The sequence below is a fragment of the Thermobia domestica genome, chromosome 2, assembly GCF_964235325.1.
Source record: "Thermobia domestica chromosome 2, izTheDome1.hap1.1, whole genome shotgun sequence".
Taxonomy (NCBI): Eukaryota; Metazoa; Arthropoda; class Insecta; order Zygentoma; family Lepismatidae; genus Thermobia; species Thermobia domestica.
Genome location: NC_137455.1, coordinates 368,655,010 through 368,676,499, shown reverse-complemented (window position 1 = coordinate 368,676,499; position 21,490 = coordinate 368,655,010). Strand labels below are relative to the sequence as shown.

General features: G+C 35.4%; 3 protein-coding genes across 3 annotated transcripts in view; 2 read left to right on the top strand and 1 right to left on the bottom strand.

Annotated features, from left to right (window-relative positions):
- The first annotated feature begins 4,926 nt into the window (after positions 1 to 4,926).
- Positions 4,927 to 5,568, top strand: LOC145679615 (general transcription factor II-I repeat domain-containing protein 2A-like). The gene has a single exon (XM_081750191.1). The coding sequence runs from the start codon at positions 4,927 to 4,929 to the stop codon at positions 5,566 to 5,568; it is 642 nt and encodes a 213-aa protein (XP_081606317.1).
- A 58-nt stretch (positions 5,569 to 5,626) lies between these two features.
- On the top strand, positions 5,627 to 6,421 carry LOC145679614 (general transcription factor II-I repeat domain-containing protein 2B-like). Its single transcript, XM_081750190.1, has one exon. It carries the CDS (start codon positions 5,627 to 5,629, stop codon positions 6,419 to 6,421), a length of 795 nt encoding a protein of 264 aa, XP_081606316.1.
- A 5,664-nt stretch (positions 6,422 to 12,085) lies between these two features.
- Positions 12,086 to 21,490, bottom strand: part of LOC145679613 (immunomodulatory peroxidase-like) — a 139,917-nt gene continuing 130,512 nt past the window's right edge. The window contains exons 11-14 of the mRNA XM_081750189.1: positions 16,379 to 16,549; positions 15,006 to 15,204; positions 13,618 to 13,723; positions 12,086 to 12,289 (exon numbers count right to left, since the gene is read on the bottom strand). Of these exons, the coding sequence (XP_081606315.1) occupies positions 12,217 to 12,289; positions 13,618 to 13,723; positions 15,006 to 15,204; positions 16,379 to 16,549 (549 nt within the window). The 3' untranslated portion in view covers positions 12,086 to 12,216. The remainder of the gene's footprint in view (positions 12,290 to 13,617; positions 13,724 to 15,005; positions 15,205 to 16,378; positions 16,550 to 21,490) is intronic.

Genomic DNA, 21,490 nt, shown 5'->3' with positions numbered 1-21,490 from the left:
TTCGTGTTTTAAAATATTTCTTTGACGCTGCTGTTGTAAACAGTTGGTTGCAGTACAAAGATGACTGAAAGACACTTGGTGTCAGAGAAGAAAATATTCTTGATCTTCACTACTTCAAACTTCGCGTAAGCCAATATTTGATTCATTATGTTGACAATTATGATACACCAATACATTTCTTAGAGCAAAACGAAGAATCTCCAAGATAAATACCAGTTGGACGTCCTGGAAATGTGAACTTGCCTACCTGAAGCAAGAAAAGCTGAAAATCTTCACTTACCTAAAGTTATGGACATACCAAATGCAACTCGTTTCAGAAATGAGAAGTGAAGAGGAAAAACTAGAATTATGTGTACTTCTTGCAAAATATAGTTATGCATTCTAAAAGAACAGAACTGTTCCCTAGAATTTCATTCTCGTTGAAGTTAAGGTAAATATCTGCATCTTGAAATGTCTGAAGGTTTATAATAAGTGTGTTCCTTAATTTTTTTAATTGACCAAGATTATTACTTTGTATTGTCGCCATTCATGTACATTTTTGTTTCTTATCAGTATTTTCTTTTAGTTTCTCCTAGTAAAGAAAGCACTAAATGTACATTTTGAAATAATAAAAGCATAAGGTTTAAGAATTCATTGTTTTCTGAAAAGAAGATAAATTCTTCATTTGTCCACAGATGTGGACATTAATATTCCTAGTAATAATGACCTAATGTCTACATAAGTGGACATATTCCTTCAGCGCCCCCTACATACTTACACTAAAAGTAACACTAAATTTTTGTATCATAGGCTCCAAAGCCTAAAGTTATGTGAGAAAAATATAATGAATACTGTCATGCTGCTTTCAGGACTGTATAACATACAATTCACTAGTCTACAATTCTTGCCATTAAAACTGCAATCAGTATATTTCAGCTTCAACTTGTCTCAACATTTTCTTTCGGGTAAAAACGTACACATATAAAACTGAATATTTCTTTTTTTTCTTTTTTTTTGTGTGTAAAATGAAATCAGTTAAATTGAAATGAGATTACAAATATTCATCGTGTGTTTACAGGACCGTAATTTCCGATTTGCCTGGGGGGAGGGGAGGGTAAGATCCTCCACCGACACATAAGTTCCATGTTTTCTCTTCGTATATTAGTAGACAATAGATTAAAATATATATAATTTTCAAACTCATTTGGGCAATTGCCCTCCGAAACAAAATTCTAAATGCGCCACAGCCCTGTTCAGTATGGAAAAGGTTGTGATTTCTCAGGTCAGTATTTTTCTCACAAAAGACTTGAAAAATCCTTTTTTTCTAATGTTCATAGCGTATAAAACTGCTTGGTACTATCTATGAGAGCGTCTTCAAAAATATGCTCATAATTGTAATTGTAACTTTGTACTCTGTCTTCTCAGAGTAGATTTCCTTTCCATATAGATTTCTTAGTAGGAAGTTGAAAAACTGATGATTTCTTTTTTGTTTATGCATTTAATTTTTAAAATTACATATGAAGGTTTGATGTTATTACTAAGTTCCTCCCCCGTAAAAAGTACAAAGAGAACTAGGTTCCGGGGAAGTGTCCAGAGGTGCATGGGAATTTCCCCCCTTACCCTCTTCAATTACCACACTGATCTTCATTCTGACATAATTTTCTAAAAGACACACTTTTCATAAAAGTTACAAATAATTGTAATTTCTTTTACCTTAGCTTCGAACAACGGGGAGGGGCAACTGTGAGAAGGAGAAGGGCAAAGCACTTTCCGAAGTGTGACTTTTTGAAACAATGGCAACAACTTTGGCTGTATCACATTCGTCGAACACTGATTTGTACTGTCTTGACTTGAATGAAGTCAATTTCAGCTTTGACGTGGATCAATATTGCCAGCGAACACACAATACAAATAAGATTATGAAGTATTATTGCTTCAGATTTTAAGATTTAAATTTGCTGACTTTTCATTTCTTTCCCTATATCAGTGGCCCCGCGTAGCGTAGTCCCTAACGCTCTCGCCTTCGGTGCGAGCGGTCCCGGGTTCGATTCCCGGTGGGGGCATTCGGTCGAAAAAGTGTAAAACGTTTTTTTCAGACCAGCCACCCTGAATGAGGTTTTCCTCATTCACACCAGGCAAATGTCGGGTTGATACCTAACTTATAGGTCCCAGGCCGCTTCCTTTCTTCCCCAATCCTTTCTTTCTTCCCTTTCCCCGGATTGTGTACTCGCCGAGGGACGTCATCCCTCAAACTTGAAGGGCTAAATGTCCTTATATGCTGAAAGCCCAAAAATCTAAATCCTCCTCTTCCTCCCTATAACACACAGACATCCGTCACGTATCACTTCGTGTAGCGTGGTGCTCACAGTGTTACTAGAAGATAAGAAATACTCAGGAAACCAGGTTTTTAAGCTGACTTCATAAAATTCTATTGAACTATCAACTAATACAATGTAAGCACACATTGATTCGTTCCGGTATTTTAGTGCGTGTCACATCTACAACTGCAGAACAACTTCGCGTTGCATTAGAATTTGGAAACGTTTATGGTTAAAGAGAAAGTTATCATTTTAGTTTTTACACCAAAGGCCATTCTTAGCCTTCTAATGTGCGTCCTTACTTATACGCCGTATTTTCACTTCCTTAAAAAACAAATATGCCAAAGGAACACAGTTTCTTCGTGTGCAAATACGTTTCATTCCTGAGTTGTAACAGTTCAAAGTTTACAGGACAAGACTTTGTGAACACTCTGACCTAATGGATGTTATTTGAACATTCTTAATATATATACAGTCCTATACAGTACAGTCTATATATATATATATATATATATATATGTATATATATATATATATATATATATATATATATATATATATATATATATATATATATATATATATATACAGCCCTGGCCACGGCGAGCAGATAGTGGAAACTCTCCTCGTGAGCGCTCACGAGCATTCTATGTGGAAATATCGTTGTTCGTGCTTCGTGAATCTTCGGGTTTCGTCCTTAGAGGAGCGGAAGTGTTGTCAACCTTGGCGGTAATCACTAGCTTACCAAATTAAAAAAAGTACGTATGGTAACTGATTGCCATTGAGTGTATAGTGTTTTTTACAATGTGGTAACCGTTAACTATAGATAACACAAACTTGTAACAGCAATCAAATGATAAACTATGTACGTTCCTTTTCTTCTTTTTTCTTTTCTTTTGTTAAAGAAGGATGTGGTGGAACCAAACCATCGCTTACATTTATAAAAATTTGCTAGTTTGCCCAATGGAAAACCAGTTTTCAATATATATATTATCAAGTTCTTAATCCGAGTGTGGGTTTGTTATATTATGTTGTTTCGCTTTTTAGGAAGAGATAATCTGTTGATACGAAAAAAAAATACTGTAGCATTTGTTTGTAATTATCTAAGTATTATCTCCAGAAAATTAGCTTATGCATGCATGTGTTTAGGAATAGGCTTAGCAAGGGGTTGGTTGTGGAGATTAGAAGGCACTATTTCACTATCAATAGGAAGAATAGTATTTCTTACTCCACTTTAAAAGTTACTTTGATCGCAAAGAATCAAACAAAATATTAAGAGAGCCAAAGAGATTTTCCATTTTTAAGAGTGACCATTAGTGACTACCATTATTGTGTTTTTCTAAACAATGAGTGTCTTTTTAATAAGGAAAAATATATTGTCCTGGCTGGTTGCTTGCCGGTGGCTTGTTAAAAGTGAAAAAGAATGTTAAATCATATCAACGACTGAAGCTACACGCTTGTCTTTCTACGATAGTTACTGATTGATTTTGAAAGTCACAATGTTGTAGGCCTACTGTAACAGCGTAAACTCGGAAAGAAACGTTCCAACTGAATGATACGAACAATTATTCCCAATGTCTTGAACATGAAACGTGGGTTACACGGATAACGCTTAAAGTGGGCTGGACTGCACTGGAATTTCCTTCCGGCAAATTAGTGTTTGGTCGGAACTCAGTTCTTCTGTGTAATTGTCTCTTAACAACATTTGAACATTTCTTTTAGATAATAATAACTAACTAACTCTATGGTCTATGGAACCCGAAGGTTCAATGCCACGTTTACAAAATATTTCCACTAACTTCTGTCCTTAGCCAACTGGATCCAGTTTCTACTCTGTACTCTTATTTCTGCAAGATCCATCTTAATATTGTCTTCCCATCTACGCTTAGGTCTTCCTAGTGGTCTTCTTCCAATTGGGTTTTCAGTTAGAATTATGAAAGCGTTTCTAATTTCTTCCATTCTGGCTACATGGCCTGCCCACCTGAGCTTTCTACACTTAATGACTCTAACAATGTTAGGTGAGCGGTATAAACTATGAAATTCCTCGTTATGAATTTCCTCCAATCCCCATTTTCATCCCTCTATGGTCCGAATAATACTAATACTAATATTATTATTAATAATAATGATAATACCATTATTATTATTATTATTATTATTATTAGTAGTAGTAGTAGTAGTAGTAGTAGCAGTAGTAGTAGTAGTAGTAGTAGTAGTAGTAGTAGTAGTAGTAGTAGTAGTAACAAAGGTAAAGATTAAGTACATGACGAAACAGCTTTACTAGTGTATAGCAGACAGTATAGTGTATAGCAGACTAGTGCACTTATGCACCGCCTACTATCATCCGTGCTTCCAGTTTTGGCACTGCATACATAATACGTTAGTTATCTAGCCACTAATTCCCCCTGCGTACATCTGCTTATAGAGACCAATATTAAGCACAGTCGTTGTAAAGAGTTGAAAGAAGGCGAAACGACGCTGCCCTACACCTACACTTAAGTTCAACACGCAGTGGGAGGAGAATTATCTCTTTGTCGAAGAAGACGTTGTAGCCAAATGTTTAGTGTGCTTTAAAACATTACACGGATTTAAAAAGTTCAACCTTCAACGTCACTACAATACTTATCACATGGAGCAATACGGGGAACTTGAGGGACATCTTCCCAAAGAAGAATTGAAGAAGTTGAAAGAGAATAAGGCGGCATCGGAAAAGGAAGACGGGGAGAGAACGTGTGAAGCCTCTGTGCAGGTGAGTTGCAAAATTGCGTTGCATATTGCGAGATTGTTGCGCCCTTTCACAGACGGACACCTAATAAAGGAGTGTATAGTAATATCAGCAGAAGACTTTTGTCCATCTCAAATACAGCAGTTCGAATCGGTTCCACTTTCCCGACAGACTATTACGCGACGCATAGAACATCTTGCAGATGATGTTTTGAGCCAGCTATCAGAACTTTCGAAAACGTTTTTTGCATTTTCCCTGGCGCTCGTCGAAAGTACGGATGTTACAGATACTGCGCAGCTTGCTATCTTTATTCGTGGTGTACATAGTGATCTGGAGATTCGAGAGGAACTGTTGCACATAGTACCTATGAAAGGCACCACAACGAGCGCTGACATTCTTGCGTGTGTTGAAGAAAGTGTCGAAAATACAGGCCTTGAGTGGAATGCACTGGTTTCTGTAGCGACCGATAAGGCACCTGCTATGGTTGAGAAGCAAGTAGGGTTCGTGGCGCGACTAAAACAAAAACTCCAAGAGCTTGGGGCATGATATCAGGAGAATTCATTGTATGCTGCATCAGGAACAGTTGTGTGCAAAGAGTGTAACGATGAACGATGTCATGGACGTTGTAGTTCGTACCACCAGCTACCTCAGAAAACATGGACTGAGACATCGCCAATTTAAATCCTTCCTCGAAGATCTAAACAGTGCATACGGGGACATACCTTATTATACTGAGGTGCGCTGGCTGAGCCGTGGGAACTTGTTAAACCAGTTCTTTCAGTTATTAAACGGCATTGATATGTTTCTCGATATGAACGATCATTCCGTGCCAGAACTGAAAGACGACCAATGGAGATGCAACCTTGCGTTTTTGGTAGACATAACTACTCATCTCAACGCTCTTAACCTCTCAATGCAGGGTCAACATCTGCTAATTACAAATATGTGCAATCGCGTCGAAGCGTTCAAAATGAAGCTACCCCTTTGGGCGAAGCAATTTGAAAACAAGATTTTGGTTCACTCTCCCAGCTTAGGCACCTTACAGGAGTCCGGTAAACTTCTTGACTTTACTCATTACCGCAGTTTGCTGCTTAGCCTTAAGGACGAGTTTGAAACCAGATTTCAGGACATAACATGTTTGGAGATGAGCTTCAGGATATTTGCCACCCCATTCTCTACAAACATTGCAGACGCTCCTTCTGATGTTCAGTTGGAACTTATGGACTTGGTGTGCGACAGGGAATTTAAAGAGAAATTCCATCAGAAAGCAATTTACAAGAGTTCTATAGAAATTTCCCTCGATGTCGATTTCCGCGACTGCATAGAAATGCTGCCAATATTATGTCAATGTTTGGTTCGACGTATGTGTGTGAGCAATTATTTTCAAAAATGCGACTGACGAAATCAAACCACAGAAGTTCGTTGTCCAACCATCATCTGGAATGTTTCAAACGTCTAAGCTGTGTGAAAATAATATCACTTCGTATAGAGACACTTACGAAGAAATTGTGCGGTACATCTGCCTCAGAGAACAAGGCTTGAAGAAAAACACTTGTCAGTTACTAGTGTTAATAGTGTATTTTCTTTTTTCTGTGTTTCTAACTTTATACACATTCGGCCTCTTTGTGCGTTTTCGTGTTCTGTTGGTTTAAATTTTAATTTGCTACTGTCAGACATTTGTCTCTTGTGGCGTTAAGATACTTGAGTACCCTTCGGCAAATGTGATTGCATTTTTCGAACTTTTGGGAATGTGCAACAAGTGTTTTTCTTTTGGGACCTTTGTCTACGATCTCGGATTTCTGTGGTAAGTTATAAAAGCTATTATAATGTTTATATTTTGTAGCTACGGAAATCTAATAAGTATAAACTGTTTAGATGATTTGTAATTGAATAATATGTTTTCGAATAAAATCTACTCAAATAATCTGCTTTTCGAATTGTTCCTCATCTCTGTTTCTTTGCCTACATTAGCATCCAGTGGCAATTTACGGCAGAACTCAAACAGGTATTACGCATATTTCGAACACGATCTTATTATTATTATTATTATTATTATTATTATTATTATTATTATTATTATTATTATTATTATTATTATTATTATTATTATTATTATTATTATTATTTTCAACCTCCCGTTGTTCTGCTATCAATCTAGCAACAAAAGGCGTTTACAACTTAGCAAACGTGAAGCGAATGACAAGTTACAGACCGAGTGCTAATGTAATACAACGTCACGAATTGTGTAAGCAAGCTAAAGAGGTCTGAAACAATTCGTTTCCGATTTTTGCAGTCGTTTTTACGTTTGTAAGCTGACATGTTTAACATTAGTTTCTTTCTTTCTTTCTTTCTTGTTCATTTGTTAGTTACTTCAACGCTAACTGTAACCTCTATCATGCGTCTTCCTCGACCAAAAAACGTACCAATTTTATTTCCTGCAGTGTTTTCGCGTCACTGCTTTCGAAATGGGGAGGGGGAGAGCACACCTGCACATTTCACGCTTGCGTCTGCTCAATGCTTCAACATCGTGCGAATTTCTGACCAGGCTTGGCCGTAGGTTTTTTGCCATCATGTGTGGTTGGCAACACTTATCGGATGCAGTGGAAGGGGCGAAGCTAGTGCTCACCTGTTCTTATCTCCGCTCGTGCTCGCTTACGCTTCGGCTCCGGGAGCCAATTCATGGACAGGATTGTATATATATATATAAAGATTTTTCATTCACGAACGATGTAAGGTTTGATTTGTATAAGGTCAAAATCAAAATAACTATCATCACATTTATGATCTTCTAATCGTATATATTATTGCAGTGATACTTTTCAAAAATTTCACGGCTTAGCTGTAGGTCCGTCCCCTATGATAATTCTAGATATTCCAAATTTCACTTTAAGGCATCAGCGCCTAAACAGATCTAGACAAAGTACTATGATATAGTCTTTCTTTCTGATGTAGGTTTTTATAATGCCAATGCTATCCCTTTTCGTGGTTATTTCTGTTATCACAAATATCTCACGAGTGTGAACTTAGCAGGACCACTCTTGAAAATTATAAATATTTCCACACCATACGTTTGTACTGCATTTGTACCGGTTTGTACCGTAAAAAATTTCGTTTGTACCGGTCTCAAATTCGAAAACATCGAAAAATAAAGTGGTCCTGCTAAGTTCACTTTATTTTTCGAATTTGACAACGGTACAAACGAAATTTTTTACGGTACAAACCGGTACAAACGCAGTACAAATGTATGGTGTGTAAATATTTATAATTTTCAAAAGTGGTCCTGCTAAGTTCACACTCGTAAATATCTCGTGTTGTTTATCTAACTTAAACATATTTCCTAATCCACTAAACTGACTGCAGAATAGAAATTCAAAGAAAGGAAATGCATCTTTTTCTAACTCAATTACAAAGGGATTGTATAATTATTTACACCTGTCAATTGTTGGCCAGCGAACTGTACATCTAGATACTACAATAATACAAACTTCAGCTGAATAATATTTATTACGTGCCATTAACCTACTGTGATAGCTAAAGAGAATATTAAACATATATGTATATTAGAAAATGTAAATAATAATAGGTAAATTATAACGTTTCAAATAATAAATAATGCTTATAAACTTTGTCGACTCTCATTTCTTAAACGAATAGGAGTACTCAGAATTGGCGAATTTTGTATTAATAAATCTATTGCCATCTTCTAAACGCTAAGCTAACTTCTACGATAAGGATTTAGTTTATGAAAACATAAGTTTTATATTTTCTCTTATCTGTTTCTCCTCACACAGTGACGACGCTAGCTTTAATTTCTTGGGGGGGCAGCGGAGCAGCTTAATCATTTTAGGAAGTCAGGCTATTTTCTTTTTTGTATGATGAGAATATATTATTTGATCTACATTACAATAAAACATGACTCGGAAGCAGCCAAGCTGATCGTACGATGCCTCAAGGGGATCCAACCCTCTTGAGCCTCTCTAGCCGCATCAATATTTCATCCTCTCTTATACGAGTACAGAAAACTTTTTGAAGCCTCCTGTAAATTTTTGTTCTTGTAGTCATAACGTATTTCATGTCAAACATTCAACTGTAAAGCAGGGCCCAAAATTTCAAAGTCAGACGCCCTCGCCAATCCAAAATTGATGATCGCCAGTATCTCTCACGTTCAAATTATGAGAGGTTCCACCTTCCCCCCCCCCCCCCAAGGCCATTGGTTAGACAAAGAAAGAGATCACATCTGGATATATTGTTTAACCCATTCTAGGCACTGGGCTGTCTTCCGAGCTGCTCTAGCTTCAAACAGCGGGAGAAACCATCTCTCGATTTGACGTGCCAGGAGGAAAACCATCTCGACTGAAAATGGGAAAGGAGGGGCGAATTACAATATGAAGACTTCACTTTGCACGTCCGTTGTGAAGTATTTTCTCTCACTCAGTGATAATTATTTATGTGTGTGAAACAGAAACTGCATAGCCTTATGAGTTTATGCAGAAACCATTCCTGCTGAACACTGGTCGCCAGCTCTAAATTTCTAGTTACCAATGGCGACATGGCGACCGGAAGTTTTGCACACTGCTGTAAAGTATTAGAAGGTAGGTTTAAGTTGAAGAACATTCCTAGGATGCTCGCTAAATTTGATCTCTCTGTGCTTACCCGCATAAATACATGTTTTAGAGGTTATTTGTGAATATATGGTAAACAAACACGTCTTCCGCATGGAATACTAGGGATCGACTCCCGGTAGGAACACATCTGATTCTACTTTAAGAGCTAGTTTTACGTCTTTGTACTAGAAATTAATGACGCAATAAATTAATAATTTGTTTTAGAAACGATTGAAATCGAGTGTGCATTTGAACTTCAACGCAACATCAAAATATTATTATGTTCCTATTTTAAGAGTTGATTAATATAAAAAATATACGAGAAGTGAAATTAGTCAACCTTATACCTAAACTTAATGTTTTGTACTGAGTAACATAAATAAAATTGGGCTTATTAATTCTGTATATAACACATACGGATACAATTTTGGTTATGAAATGGCAAATTCGCTACTTTTCTGAAGTATTTTACTTCACATCAAAATTTAAAGAATGCCGTAAAAGTAGAAAAGCAGTAGCGCCCTCAAGGACAGTGGGTGACTTGCTTTGGAGTATGGTGCAAGGTACGTGTCACAACCTTACCGATGTGAATTCTTTCTTAAGAACCTTGGCTCCTAAACGATCAGTGCAATAAACTATTTTACTTACGAAGCATAAGACTGTATCAGCCAATTACATGTGTCACATGAAATCCCACCATTATTTCTCAAAGACCATATATATATATATATATATATATATATATATATATATATATATATATATATATATATATATATATATATATATATATATAAACCACCAACAATAGAGTAAAATACTTATGGTGATCAGATTCCTTTCTGATCTAGACTAGTCAGCACCTGGAAATTCAAATTTGCCATGTAATATGATAACTATTTTGAGGTTATTGTTTTTTTTATTGTATCGGTTGAGATTCTAAATGTTTTTCATATATTTTACACAATTTAACCTTGATTAAACACAAAGTGAGACAAGTGTGTTTAAGTGTTCACTTGTCAAGCCGTATTGAAATCAATAAAACAAAATAAAACAAATGTTCTATATCACGAAATATATGCACCTGATTCTTCTATAACAACGTTTGCCAAAGATACGTGAAAGAGATTCTTGAAGAAATTACATGTGTTATTATTTACTTTCCAGAAACAAATAATCAAGCAAATAAAAGATAAACTCATCACAAATTTACAAATTAAAAAATAAATAAATAAATAAATAAATAAAACTGATAGCAGCAGATGATGCGTACTGATACAGAGTGAACCATTTTATAGACTTAGAAAAGAACCTAATATCTACTGTGTCAATCAATTTGTCTAAAAGTGTGATGGTCGGTTAAGAGGCAGACTGCAAGTAAATCTAACGAGAAACCTTAGAGTACAGTTATACCAAAATTCTCGTGTTTCATCTTTCCATTTTCCCCCCTAAATGGGATTGAAAACGCTTGTGTTATATGGAATCTTGTGATATTGCATCTAAAGCAAGTTTCGTAAGTCATATCCTTGTAAAGAAACAAACTTATTTGTTTTTCTAGTGCATAATCAAGTAAGCACCACGCTAATTGACTACTCCCTCACACACAATTTTTATGTTGCTCAGTGACATTCAAGAAAACAGGGTTGCAGGGGTTCTTTTTACTGAAAGTTACTCAAAATAATTTGCTTCTGTGATTTCTTCACTTGTAAGCTGAATGCAATCATTATGATTGGAAAATTGATAATGTAAAAATTATATTATTGGATCATAATTACCCTATAACATGTTATTTGCAGCAACCTATTTTACGGATCTAAACTGATCTATCTTGCTAACCTAACAGCCTATTCTACCAAGCAAACCAAACCTAATGCAAATCCTTAAAAGTGAAATAACGTTATTATTATTATTTTTTAATTTGACGACTTATTATCAATCTGCAAGTAAATATATTAGACAAGAGTGAACACACAGGGGACCTTGAACTCACAGAATATAAAGTCAGTGACACATTTAACCTTTTTCCTGGAGTCTGTGCAGGCCGGCCCTTATCCAGGAGGGTCTAGGGGGACCGTCCACCCCCTGAAATTTTCACGATAGGCTGGAAATGAACTATAATATGGTGACGAACTATAATAAGGTTTGATCGGGCCCCCCTAACTTCATCCATCCCCCCCCCCCCTACATTTTTGGGCTGGCTACCGGCCTAAGTCTGTACCAAGCTCTTAGGGTTTCATTTTGGAGGCAGTTTATATTTTATTATTGTATCTAAATGTTAACTTCGTTTCTACTTCCAATTCTAATACGCCTCTGATCGAGGGAAAATGATTGCCAAATTCGGTATAGACACGCTGTTCTATGAAGACGGATGCTGATTTGAGATTGAGATTGAAAAATGGAAAAGGAAAGAATGAAATAAGGAAACCTTCATTAAAACCGTACACTTACTCGTTGCAAATTTTTATGGAAGTAATTTATTTGAATATAAATATAGTAAAACTTTCTGATGATTCAAGATTTGTATTTCACTTCCGAGATAATCGCACTAAAATTATAAAAATGTAGATACTGTAAATGTTATTCAATATTCTTATTTATTTTCTTGCCAAAATTGAAGATTTACTACTGGAATTTCTTCACTATCACAAGCTACCAACTGATTTCTGCAAAAGAAGAGAAAACAAATTAAAATAGTTATTTTCTGGAAAGAAATTTTCATTTCTGCTAAACATATGAGGTTTAAATATCGTAATCTTCTATTAGTTAGTATTATTTGCCATCTACAAGAAAGGTTTTGCACTTTCTGCAAAATATTGTGCTGACACTTGATTGAAGGGCCATGGTTACAGATATTCCAACAATTCGTCGATTTGTTATCTTGGTAAGATTTAATATAATATTGAACCGAGAAGGATTGTTTATGTTTAATTTTATGTCCCTTTCAGCATCAAGGCTATACGGACACTCTGAGCACAAGGGCATCAAATCCATTACCAAGTTGGGAGAGAGACGAATATAGATAAAGTTTCTATAGTACTTTTAACTGCGTGTAAATGCAGTGAACACTGATTTTTTTAACATTATTAGTTAGAGCATTATTTAAGGTAAATGAAACAGAGAGGCGAAACTAGAGGTTTCTGGACCCCTTGGCAAACGTTAACTTTGGTACTTCTTCTGGGTTCTATAACTTACAATTGATACCTTCACAAATTGTATAATAATTACCCTATATATTAGTAGAACGCAGCACTAAACAATTGTAATTATATGCAAAATGTATATAATTAATTTCTGTTTTTTTTTTTATATATATATAAATGCAGTATTGTATACCATTTTCCATACTTTAATAAATATTTAGAGAGCTTCGAAATGTGGTGTTGGAGGAAGATGGAGGATATAAAATCAGACGGAAAAAATAACAAGCGAAAATATTTTAAAACGGATAGAAGAGAAGACGACGATTTTAGCGACCATCTCTCGTGGGGAGGCTAATTGGATTGATCACATCTTGTGAAAAAATTCCATATCGGCATAGAAGGAAAGGTGACTAGAAAGCGAGGAATAGGAAGAACAAAACTGACCGACGATTTGTAAAATAGTAGAAAATATTAGAAGTTAAAAGAAGAAGCTGAAGATAGAGAAACGTGAAAGAAACATTTCCAGGCCAAAACCTAAAACAAATCTTAAAAAAAAAAAAAAAAAAAAATCAGTTGCTAGTTCCTGCCAACAGGTAGAATACTTAATGATAATTATTATTATAATTTCGCTCATTACTATTTTTCGTATTGTAAAGTTGGATTGTTGTTTAGCAACGATTAAAAGACATTAAATTTGTCAGCTACACCCTGTAACTTTACTGAAGATTTCGTACAGTGTAAGCACTAGTCTCTCAGCTCTTAACTACAATAACATTAACGAATAATAATAATAATTGATTTGTGTCTGTTGTAATGGTAGTCAAATATTGAATATTTGGTTATATACTTACAGCTCACTCTGTTTCTTGAATGCCTTTGGTTGAGTCCTGTCTAAATTATCACTATTATCACAGAGTAATCGGGACATTGAAGCTTTCTTTATTTCCTTTAGTTGATCTGTTAAAAACGAAAATTAATTAATTGATTCTTGTTAACGTATCAATAAGCACTGGGCAATAAATCAAATTGCGTATAACGAAGCCAAATAAATAATTCAACTTCTAGTATAGAAAATTTTTGGAAAAACATTAGCTGCATTTTCGATTCAGATATACAGTGATATTGCAACGATTCGATTAACCCTTGCTACAGAAGGTAACTGTGTTACCTTTAAAAAAGATTTATATAACATAATTATTTGGTTTACACTTCGGAACGAAAATAATTTCTGTTTAGCGGGGCTATTTCGATAAATATTTTAAGACCAATTGAGAATTGCATGTAAGTTTAATAGAGAAATGTAATTTTTTTCTTAAATTTTCAATAATGATGAAATGATCGCTTATGCGCTATTGATAAATACTCTAATGATCGCAAATAAATATAAATTCACACATAATGTGCCGTTCCTTCCTATTCAATACCGTGTTTTCCAAAGTTTCGTTTCAGATATTAACATTGAAAAATCATTGGATTGTCTTTTTTAATTCACACATAATGTTTCGTATCCCAAGCCGTGGCTCAACAGGTCGCCTTGAAGAGAAACCAGCCCGGTCGTGGCTTGTTCGACTGCGATGCTTCGGCTTTTTTCGGAGCACACGAAACGATACGAAGTTTATCTGCACCAAGGGATTTGGTACAGAAAATAGTAGCGCCACAAGATGTCATGTGTGAATGATCTTGCTCATAGCACAGACGGAACATGTCAGGAGATGGCATAGTCACGGCACACTATGTGTGAATTAACCATAAAGAAACCATGAGAAAGTTCTGGAACTGAACTTGTGAAGAAATATATCCAGAATGACGGTGGGTATGTGAAGTATATTTAGCCTTAAAGTAATAATCATTGTTGATTCCAGATTCGTCAATATTTCTTTATAGTTTTAATTATTTTCCTGTGTTTAGTCATCTTTTATGTTTACTTCACTTACCACCGGAAAAAGAATGTTGTTTCTTCACTGTGTAGCTATCCTTCAAGTTTTATGAACTTGCCATCGCAAAAAGAATGTGCTTTATCCTGTGTGTAGCTATCCTTCAAGTTTTATGAACTTACCATCAGAAAGAGAATGTGCTTTATCCTGTGCGTAGCATCTTTCAAATTTTATGAGCTCACCAACGAAAAAAGAATGTGCTTTATCCTCTGTGTAACTACCCTTCAACTTTTACGAACTTACTATGCGAACAGGAGTGTACTTTATTTTGTGTGTATACACCTATCCAGTTTTAAATAACTTACCGTCGGAAAAAGAGTGCGGTTGTCCTCCAATTTCGTAATAGAAGCGATCGCCCTTTTTCAGACGAATGAACTGTTCAGCTATGATATGTCTAAAGCTAGGCCCAACCATTCCGTCCTTCACTGGATGCTCCGACACACCAGCTATATAAAAATCAACATCTTCCACATTCCGGTAAAGTTTTTTGAATTTTTCCACTATCTGGAAATAAATATTTTTTTTTAAAAAAAATGAAAAAAGCAAGAAAAGCGAATTAGTTTAAATTAACGTCTACACCGTGACAGCGAAATGGAAATAAAAGACTTATTTCCATAGAGGCAAACAGTGAACCGATATTATGCACGTTGATTGGTGCTGGGCGAAGAAAAACTGACACTTTTCCATGTAAGTGAAATACAGTGGCGGATATTCATTAAAATAGAATCAAAGTATACGAAGAACTTAAGATAATATCAACCTAAGGTAATATCAAGGTAATATAAGGTAATATCAACCTTAAAAGTGAAGTCTTGTTACATGAAAACTAAATTGGAAACAGTGGTCGACCGTTTATGAATTATTTATTACTCTTAGGTATCCGACGGAAATAAAAATGTGTCATGTAATCCAAGACCATATTTTGTGTAGTGCTCTACGGCGATACGTACAGTCTAGTGGCGAAAAGAGCTTAAAATGAACACCAAAACTTGAAGTAAAGATCGCTTTGATAGCCTAGAGCGGATGTGACAGGCTCGGCTAGGCTTTTTGAGACACTTATACTTCTTGGTAATTATTGACCGGATCAGAACCTAATCTGGAGGGCTTGCATCCCTTCGCCTAAAAGACAGGCTAGGGTCAACTTGTGTATGCACTTTTTTACGGTAAGTAGTGGCCGGATCTGAATAGAATTTGATGGGAAAGTAGCCCATCAATTAAGGAATATTAATCGCTATTTTTAATGGTTGAGATAGGCCATGGACAGGCTCGGATTAACTCGGCTTGCTAGTATATTTCTAGGTAACCACTGGCAGAATCTGAACAAAATTTGATGGTCCAGAAACCCATCTCTAAGGAATAAAGAATAAAGGAATAAAGATCTTTACACTACTTTATATTTGGTGGCCAAGCTCGACGAGGGCAGGCTCGGCTCGGCAACATGGACTATTTTCTACAGCTTTTCGAGCCGGGAGCTTCTGAATTCGAATCAACAAATATGGATCCCTCTTTTATTGTTATTAAATTATTGCATTATATTTATTTTTACGTAATAATATTCAAAGGACTTAGATAAGTTATTCTAACAATATGCACTTCCCAACAAATGATTTAATATTTCTTATTGAAAATAGGAGGAAATATTTGTCATCAATGTGTCATCAGATGCTGTAAAACTTACATGTTCAGGAATTTCCTTCTTCAAAGCATCAAAGTTGGAGAGTCGTGGCAAACCAACCAATTCTCTATATTCATTGTAGCAAGGTATTCCATGATCTCGTCCTCGTTGAATATTGACGCTAAGCAGATCCAGACCGAAAGGCTTCTTGTTGCGAAATAAATGGTTTGTAAGCTGCAAAGGAGAAAGGTTTAATTGAGTGATTTTCAAAATAATCTAAATTATATTATTACAATGCAAAAGTGAATTAGATATAAAAGTATTCTACACAACAAGTGCAATTAAATAAATTGATCCAAATATGTGTTATAACGAAGAGTAAAGACAAAATCAAACTCTATCAGTTCGTTGATTGTTTGATTGGTTAGGGCTTATTGGTGACGTCAGCAGAAAGGCTATTTGTCTCCGTCATTATAACGGCAATGGCCGACACAAGCTGCTCATAAAAAGAATCACGTTCGACCTTCTTAAAAAGAGTAGGGGAGACCGGGGCTGGTTGGCAGCAGGGGATCGTTGACGAAGTGCATACAACTTCTGCATTAATTAACATAATGAGCTGTTGCTGCTGTCATAAAAGAACGACGTATGGATGCAGCTGCCACCTTCATTAGGAATTTGTAACTTGCGGATTATGGCGTCTATGAGATAAAGAGTGTTTTGCCAGTCTGAAGCATTTTTTTTTTTTCAGTTCTCCGTTACAACATCACAGAATTGTCACTACTTGGAGTACAGAGATAAGTAATATAGTATTAGTTAGATCTGAAGTTTGTTTTGATGGATACTCAAACAACAAAACGTAAATGCCAAACAATTGCTGAGTAATTACGACTTTGTTGCACAACATGTGCTAGGGGTTAGTTGGCGTATAGCATTTGGGGTTGGTTGACAAGTGCGCCAACCAACCCCGTGTGAAATGTTATTTCGTTTTAGTTTTATTGTTACATTGTTTGTTTTATTGTTATGATGTTTACAGTTCTACCAATCTTTTATTTCAATGTTATAGAATAGCATGCATGTATTGGATTACTGTCAAAATTTAGAAGTCGAGATAAGACTGTATGTCGGACTCTGAATTTTCTGAAAAAGCCTAACTGTTAGGATCAAGAATATTGTGTATGTGCTCTTTTGTTACAAAAATAGAGGCCTAGTTATTGCTTTTTCATTCTTTGTGGAAAGTAGGAAATAAACTGCATTTCTCGATCATTCAGCTAAAATATATATCTTAGTTTCTCTTAGCTACTTCGTGAACAGCGGGAAATAAACTACGTTTCTTGGTAGTTCAGTTATTTTAATTACATTTTGAAATAATATGAAGAATTAACCTACACCAAATCATACTCAAACGAATGTGGTTTGATAATCTTGTAGCTTTCAATGTCATGACAATCAAGATAGAATGAAAGAAATAAGTTTTCATATTTCATAATTCTGTTTGTTTTAAATGTTGTGAATAAAGGTCATTTCAAACTTCAAATAGCCTACTTCATTGCAATATATATAATAGAATTTAGAAAAATAACGTTTATTTTTAATAAATACAATTTTGGTTTGTGTTTTGTTATATCTAAAAAGTATGCCAACTAATAACAAACATAAAGTGCACCTCAAATTAACTTAAGAAGTAGCAAATTGCAGGGACAAACAACAGGAAAATATAAAAGGGGAAAAAACTTAGACATTTGAATAGCACGATTAAAGATGAGAATGCGGTTACTATTAACCTCATTATTTCACCGAACCTGAGTTCTGGGAAGCCTGAGTATTCCGGGCATTGAATATACAGAATACCCAGTGAAATGATGTAGTTTTCACGATACGGACGGTGGCCTATATGCAAGCAAACATGTCATAATCACTTTCATCTCGGCGAGTAGTACGTACAAGGCCTGTCAATTGCTCAACAGAGATTGAACTGAGTGGAGATCCTTTTAGTTGGATTGGTCCTGTTGCAACTTCAGCCAATGAGCGTTCTTAGTTTCTATGACGACACATTCGATTCCCCGGATGCCAACATGTTTTAGAACTCAGCAGACGACGAGTACAGTTTTGTTGATGTTTCTCATAGCTTCTAACAATCATACCTTAGGACATGTTTAACTAAGACATTCTGAAGGCTTTAATAATACCTACCGCGTTAGTGTATAAGCACACAGTGCGGAGAAAACCATCGGCGTAGGAAACCTGAGCATTGTCTTTATTCACGATTATTGTGTATAAGTAGGCAGAGTCTTTAAGATAAATCCTCAAACAAAAGTCTGCAAGTGATAAATCGGAAGATGTCGGTGACCTTGCATTCGTGTTCAGATGACAATTGCTCGACCGCTCTAATTTTATTGGAGTATAATTACAAACATAGCGCAAAGTCATGTGTACACTGCTAATGGAGATCCCATAGTGGCTCAAAAGTCACCGCCCTGATTATTTTCAACTCACAACATATGCAGCTTGGACATTGATAAATAAATTATTCTTCAGTTAACAACGTTCGTCGACCGCTTTTCGGTGCGTCCACTGCACTACCCATCCCTTGGAACTCGTCACACACCCGCTTGAAGGAGGATTTCTTTGAAACATCTGTTTTCTAATTATTTGTGTAGGTCTTCTGGGTCTGGGACAGAGCATATATTGCTGTTGTAGAAATACACTGCCACAATGAGTTGTTGCAACGTTTTAGGCCATAGCAATTCAGTTATTCAGCATGTAGAATGAAACGAAAATAATTCATCAGATTCGCCATAATGTTGGGTAGCATTTTGAAAATAGCTAATATTCCGCCGCAATTCACACCGAAATGATTAGATTCACGTTACTTTGTAGTCGGGTCTTTTTAATTCAAGAAGTATTTTTTAAAAAGTAAATTCCGTAACGTTTCCAAATAAAACAAACATATATTTCTTAACAATTTTTTGTTACATGAAAGCCTGTATCTTAATCTACCTTTCTGCCTAATTTCTACCAATATTAATGCATCTATCGTGTCGTACGAGCTTTTGAATACCATAACCGCTGCAACACGGCCGTGAATGTAACTTTTGATAATTTAAATGTTGTTTCATAATTTCATAGAGAACACTTCTTGAAACTTGAGGAAACTTGTCACACAACAATGAAATCGTAATTCGTCTGTTGTCTTTCACGTTTTCACCAATTTCCTGCACCAAGTCTTCAATGATGGGAGAAGGTCTCCCACTTCATTCCTCATCATGAACATTCGTGCGATGTAATCATCTTTAAACGCTTAAACGCATTTCCATCGCTTATACTGTTTTCTCCAAACATTTCACTTATCTGGCCATGAATTTCGAAAACATTTAAAATAAATTTGTGCGCTTTTGACATATAAAGAAACAGGTATATATCCAAAATTTGAGAACTACGAAGGTCTTCGAAACAAATATTTATTACAATCTCTTGAAAGCAGAAGTCATTTCATATTATCTTTCTCACATAAAATAATTCATGGTGCAATAGATTCAGAATATTTGTTATCAGAAATCAAAATTCGCGTCCCACATAGAACAACGAGACCCCATAATGACATATTCCATCTTTCAGCGCAAAGGACTAATGCATTAGATGTATCGCCTATCAGAAAAATGTGTATATTGTATAATAAGATGTCACAAGAACACCCAGATATAGATATTTTTAGTTGTAAACAAAATTTTCATTCTACATAAATTTGTTGTATCCTGTATATCGTGCTATCTGTATTTTAACGTATATTTTACTTTCATATTATTATTTTATTATATGTGTATCTTAGAGTGTATTATAATAGAATTGAGGTCATATTAGTATGTTATTATATATGTATTTTAAAGTGTATTAAATACACTTTACAATAAGGGAAAACTGTAATTAGGCATTTGCCTGTTGTTTTTCCGAAATAAATAAATAAATAAATAAATAATATATATTTCAGCTGCATTCACGTCTTCAACACAAAGAAAACGAATCACAGTCGGAAGAAGCATTTTAAATACTAATAGACAAACGTATATACGGTCGAAACGTAAATACTAATAGACAAACGTAGTGGTTTCATTGGCTCACAACAAATGTTAGTACATAGCGCGCATGAACGGGATGTCGACTGCAGTTCTTCAGTTTCCTAATTTCACCACTGTATTTACTGAAATATCACGCCCCATAGTTGGAACGCCCCTAAATACAATTAAAAAGGAAAGGATTAAGTGTAATGTTTCTCAATTTACAAACCGTGTAACATTCTGTTTTAATTTATTTTGTCCCGTAATATACAGGTATAGAATTATTCTAAAATTCTGGTCACCTGATCCTCTACTCGCATCCAAAAGTGGGAGTGAACAAACTCACAAGTCAGACAGTGAAGAGGAATCACGCAGTTGAAGTTTCAATTTCCTCTGGTAGATGTCTACTACCGGAAAGTGTTTGCTGCCTTCTAGCGCTACCATGTGTAACTTCTACAACCGTTGTTTTAATGGTAGAAATTGTCCTATGGAGATACCGTTAAAGTCACCATCACCCACGAAAACGTTAACGAATTGTCCCCATTAACGAATTTGGCTGACATAATCGCTTCGGCTAACTATTGCGAAAAACTATGTGGAATAACGGATGTACATAATACCGTCACAATCTTATAAGAAATTCTAATAAAGCAATCTGTAATTGAATCGCATTCTGTTGAAAGGACGTATGTGCAATAAACAAAATTTTCGGAAAGCGACCAAAAAAACGATTTTCTCACGAGGCGGTTCAGTTGAAGAGAAAAAGAAAAATATGTGTAAACGCGCGTGGTTACTTATTGTTTATTAGCTATATAAGATGTAACTGTGAATTATAGTTCCTAAATGCAATGCTGCCAGTCACAGAACGGAGTTCGTCACCAATCATGCTGGTGTCTACTAGTGCGTTCGAATTCCTTCTGCATGATTCAATTTACATCTTTTTGCATTTACCCAAAACAATATAAATATTTATTTATTTATAGAAAGCAAAAGAACTGAAAAAGTTATTTGCTTTAAAGGTTGCATATAAACGTGAGAATAAAATGATACAGAATAAAAAAAAAAAAAAAAAACGTGTTACTAAACGCAGATCTAAACCTCCTACTCACCCTTGTCAAACTTC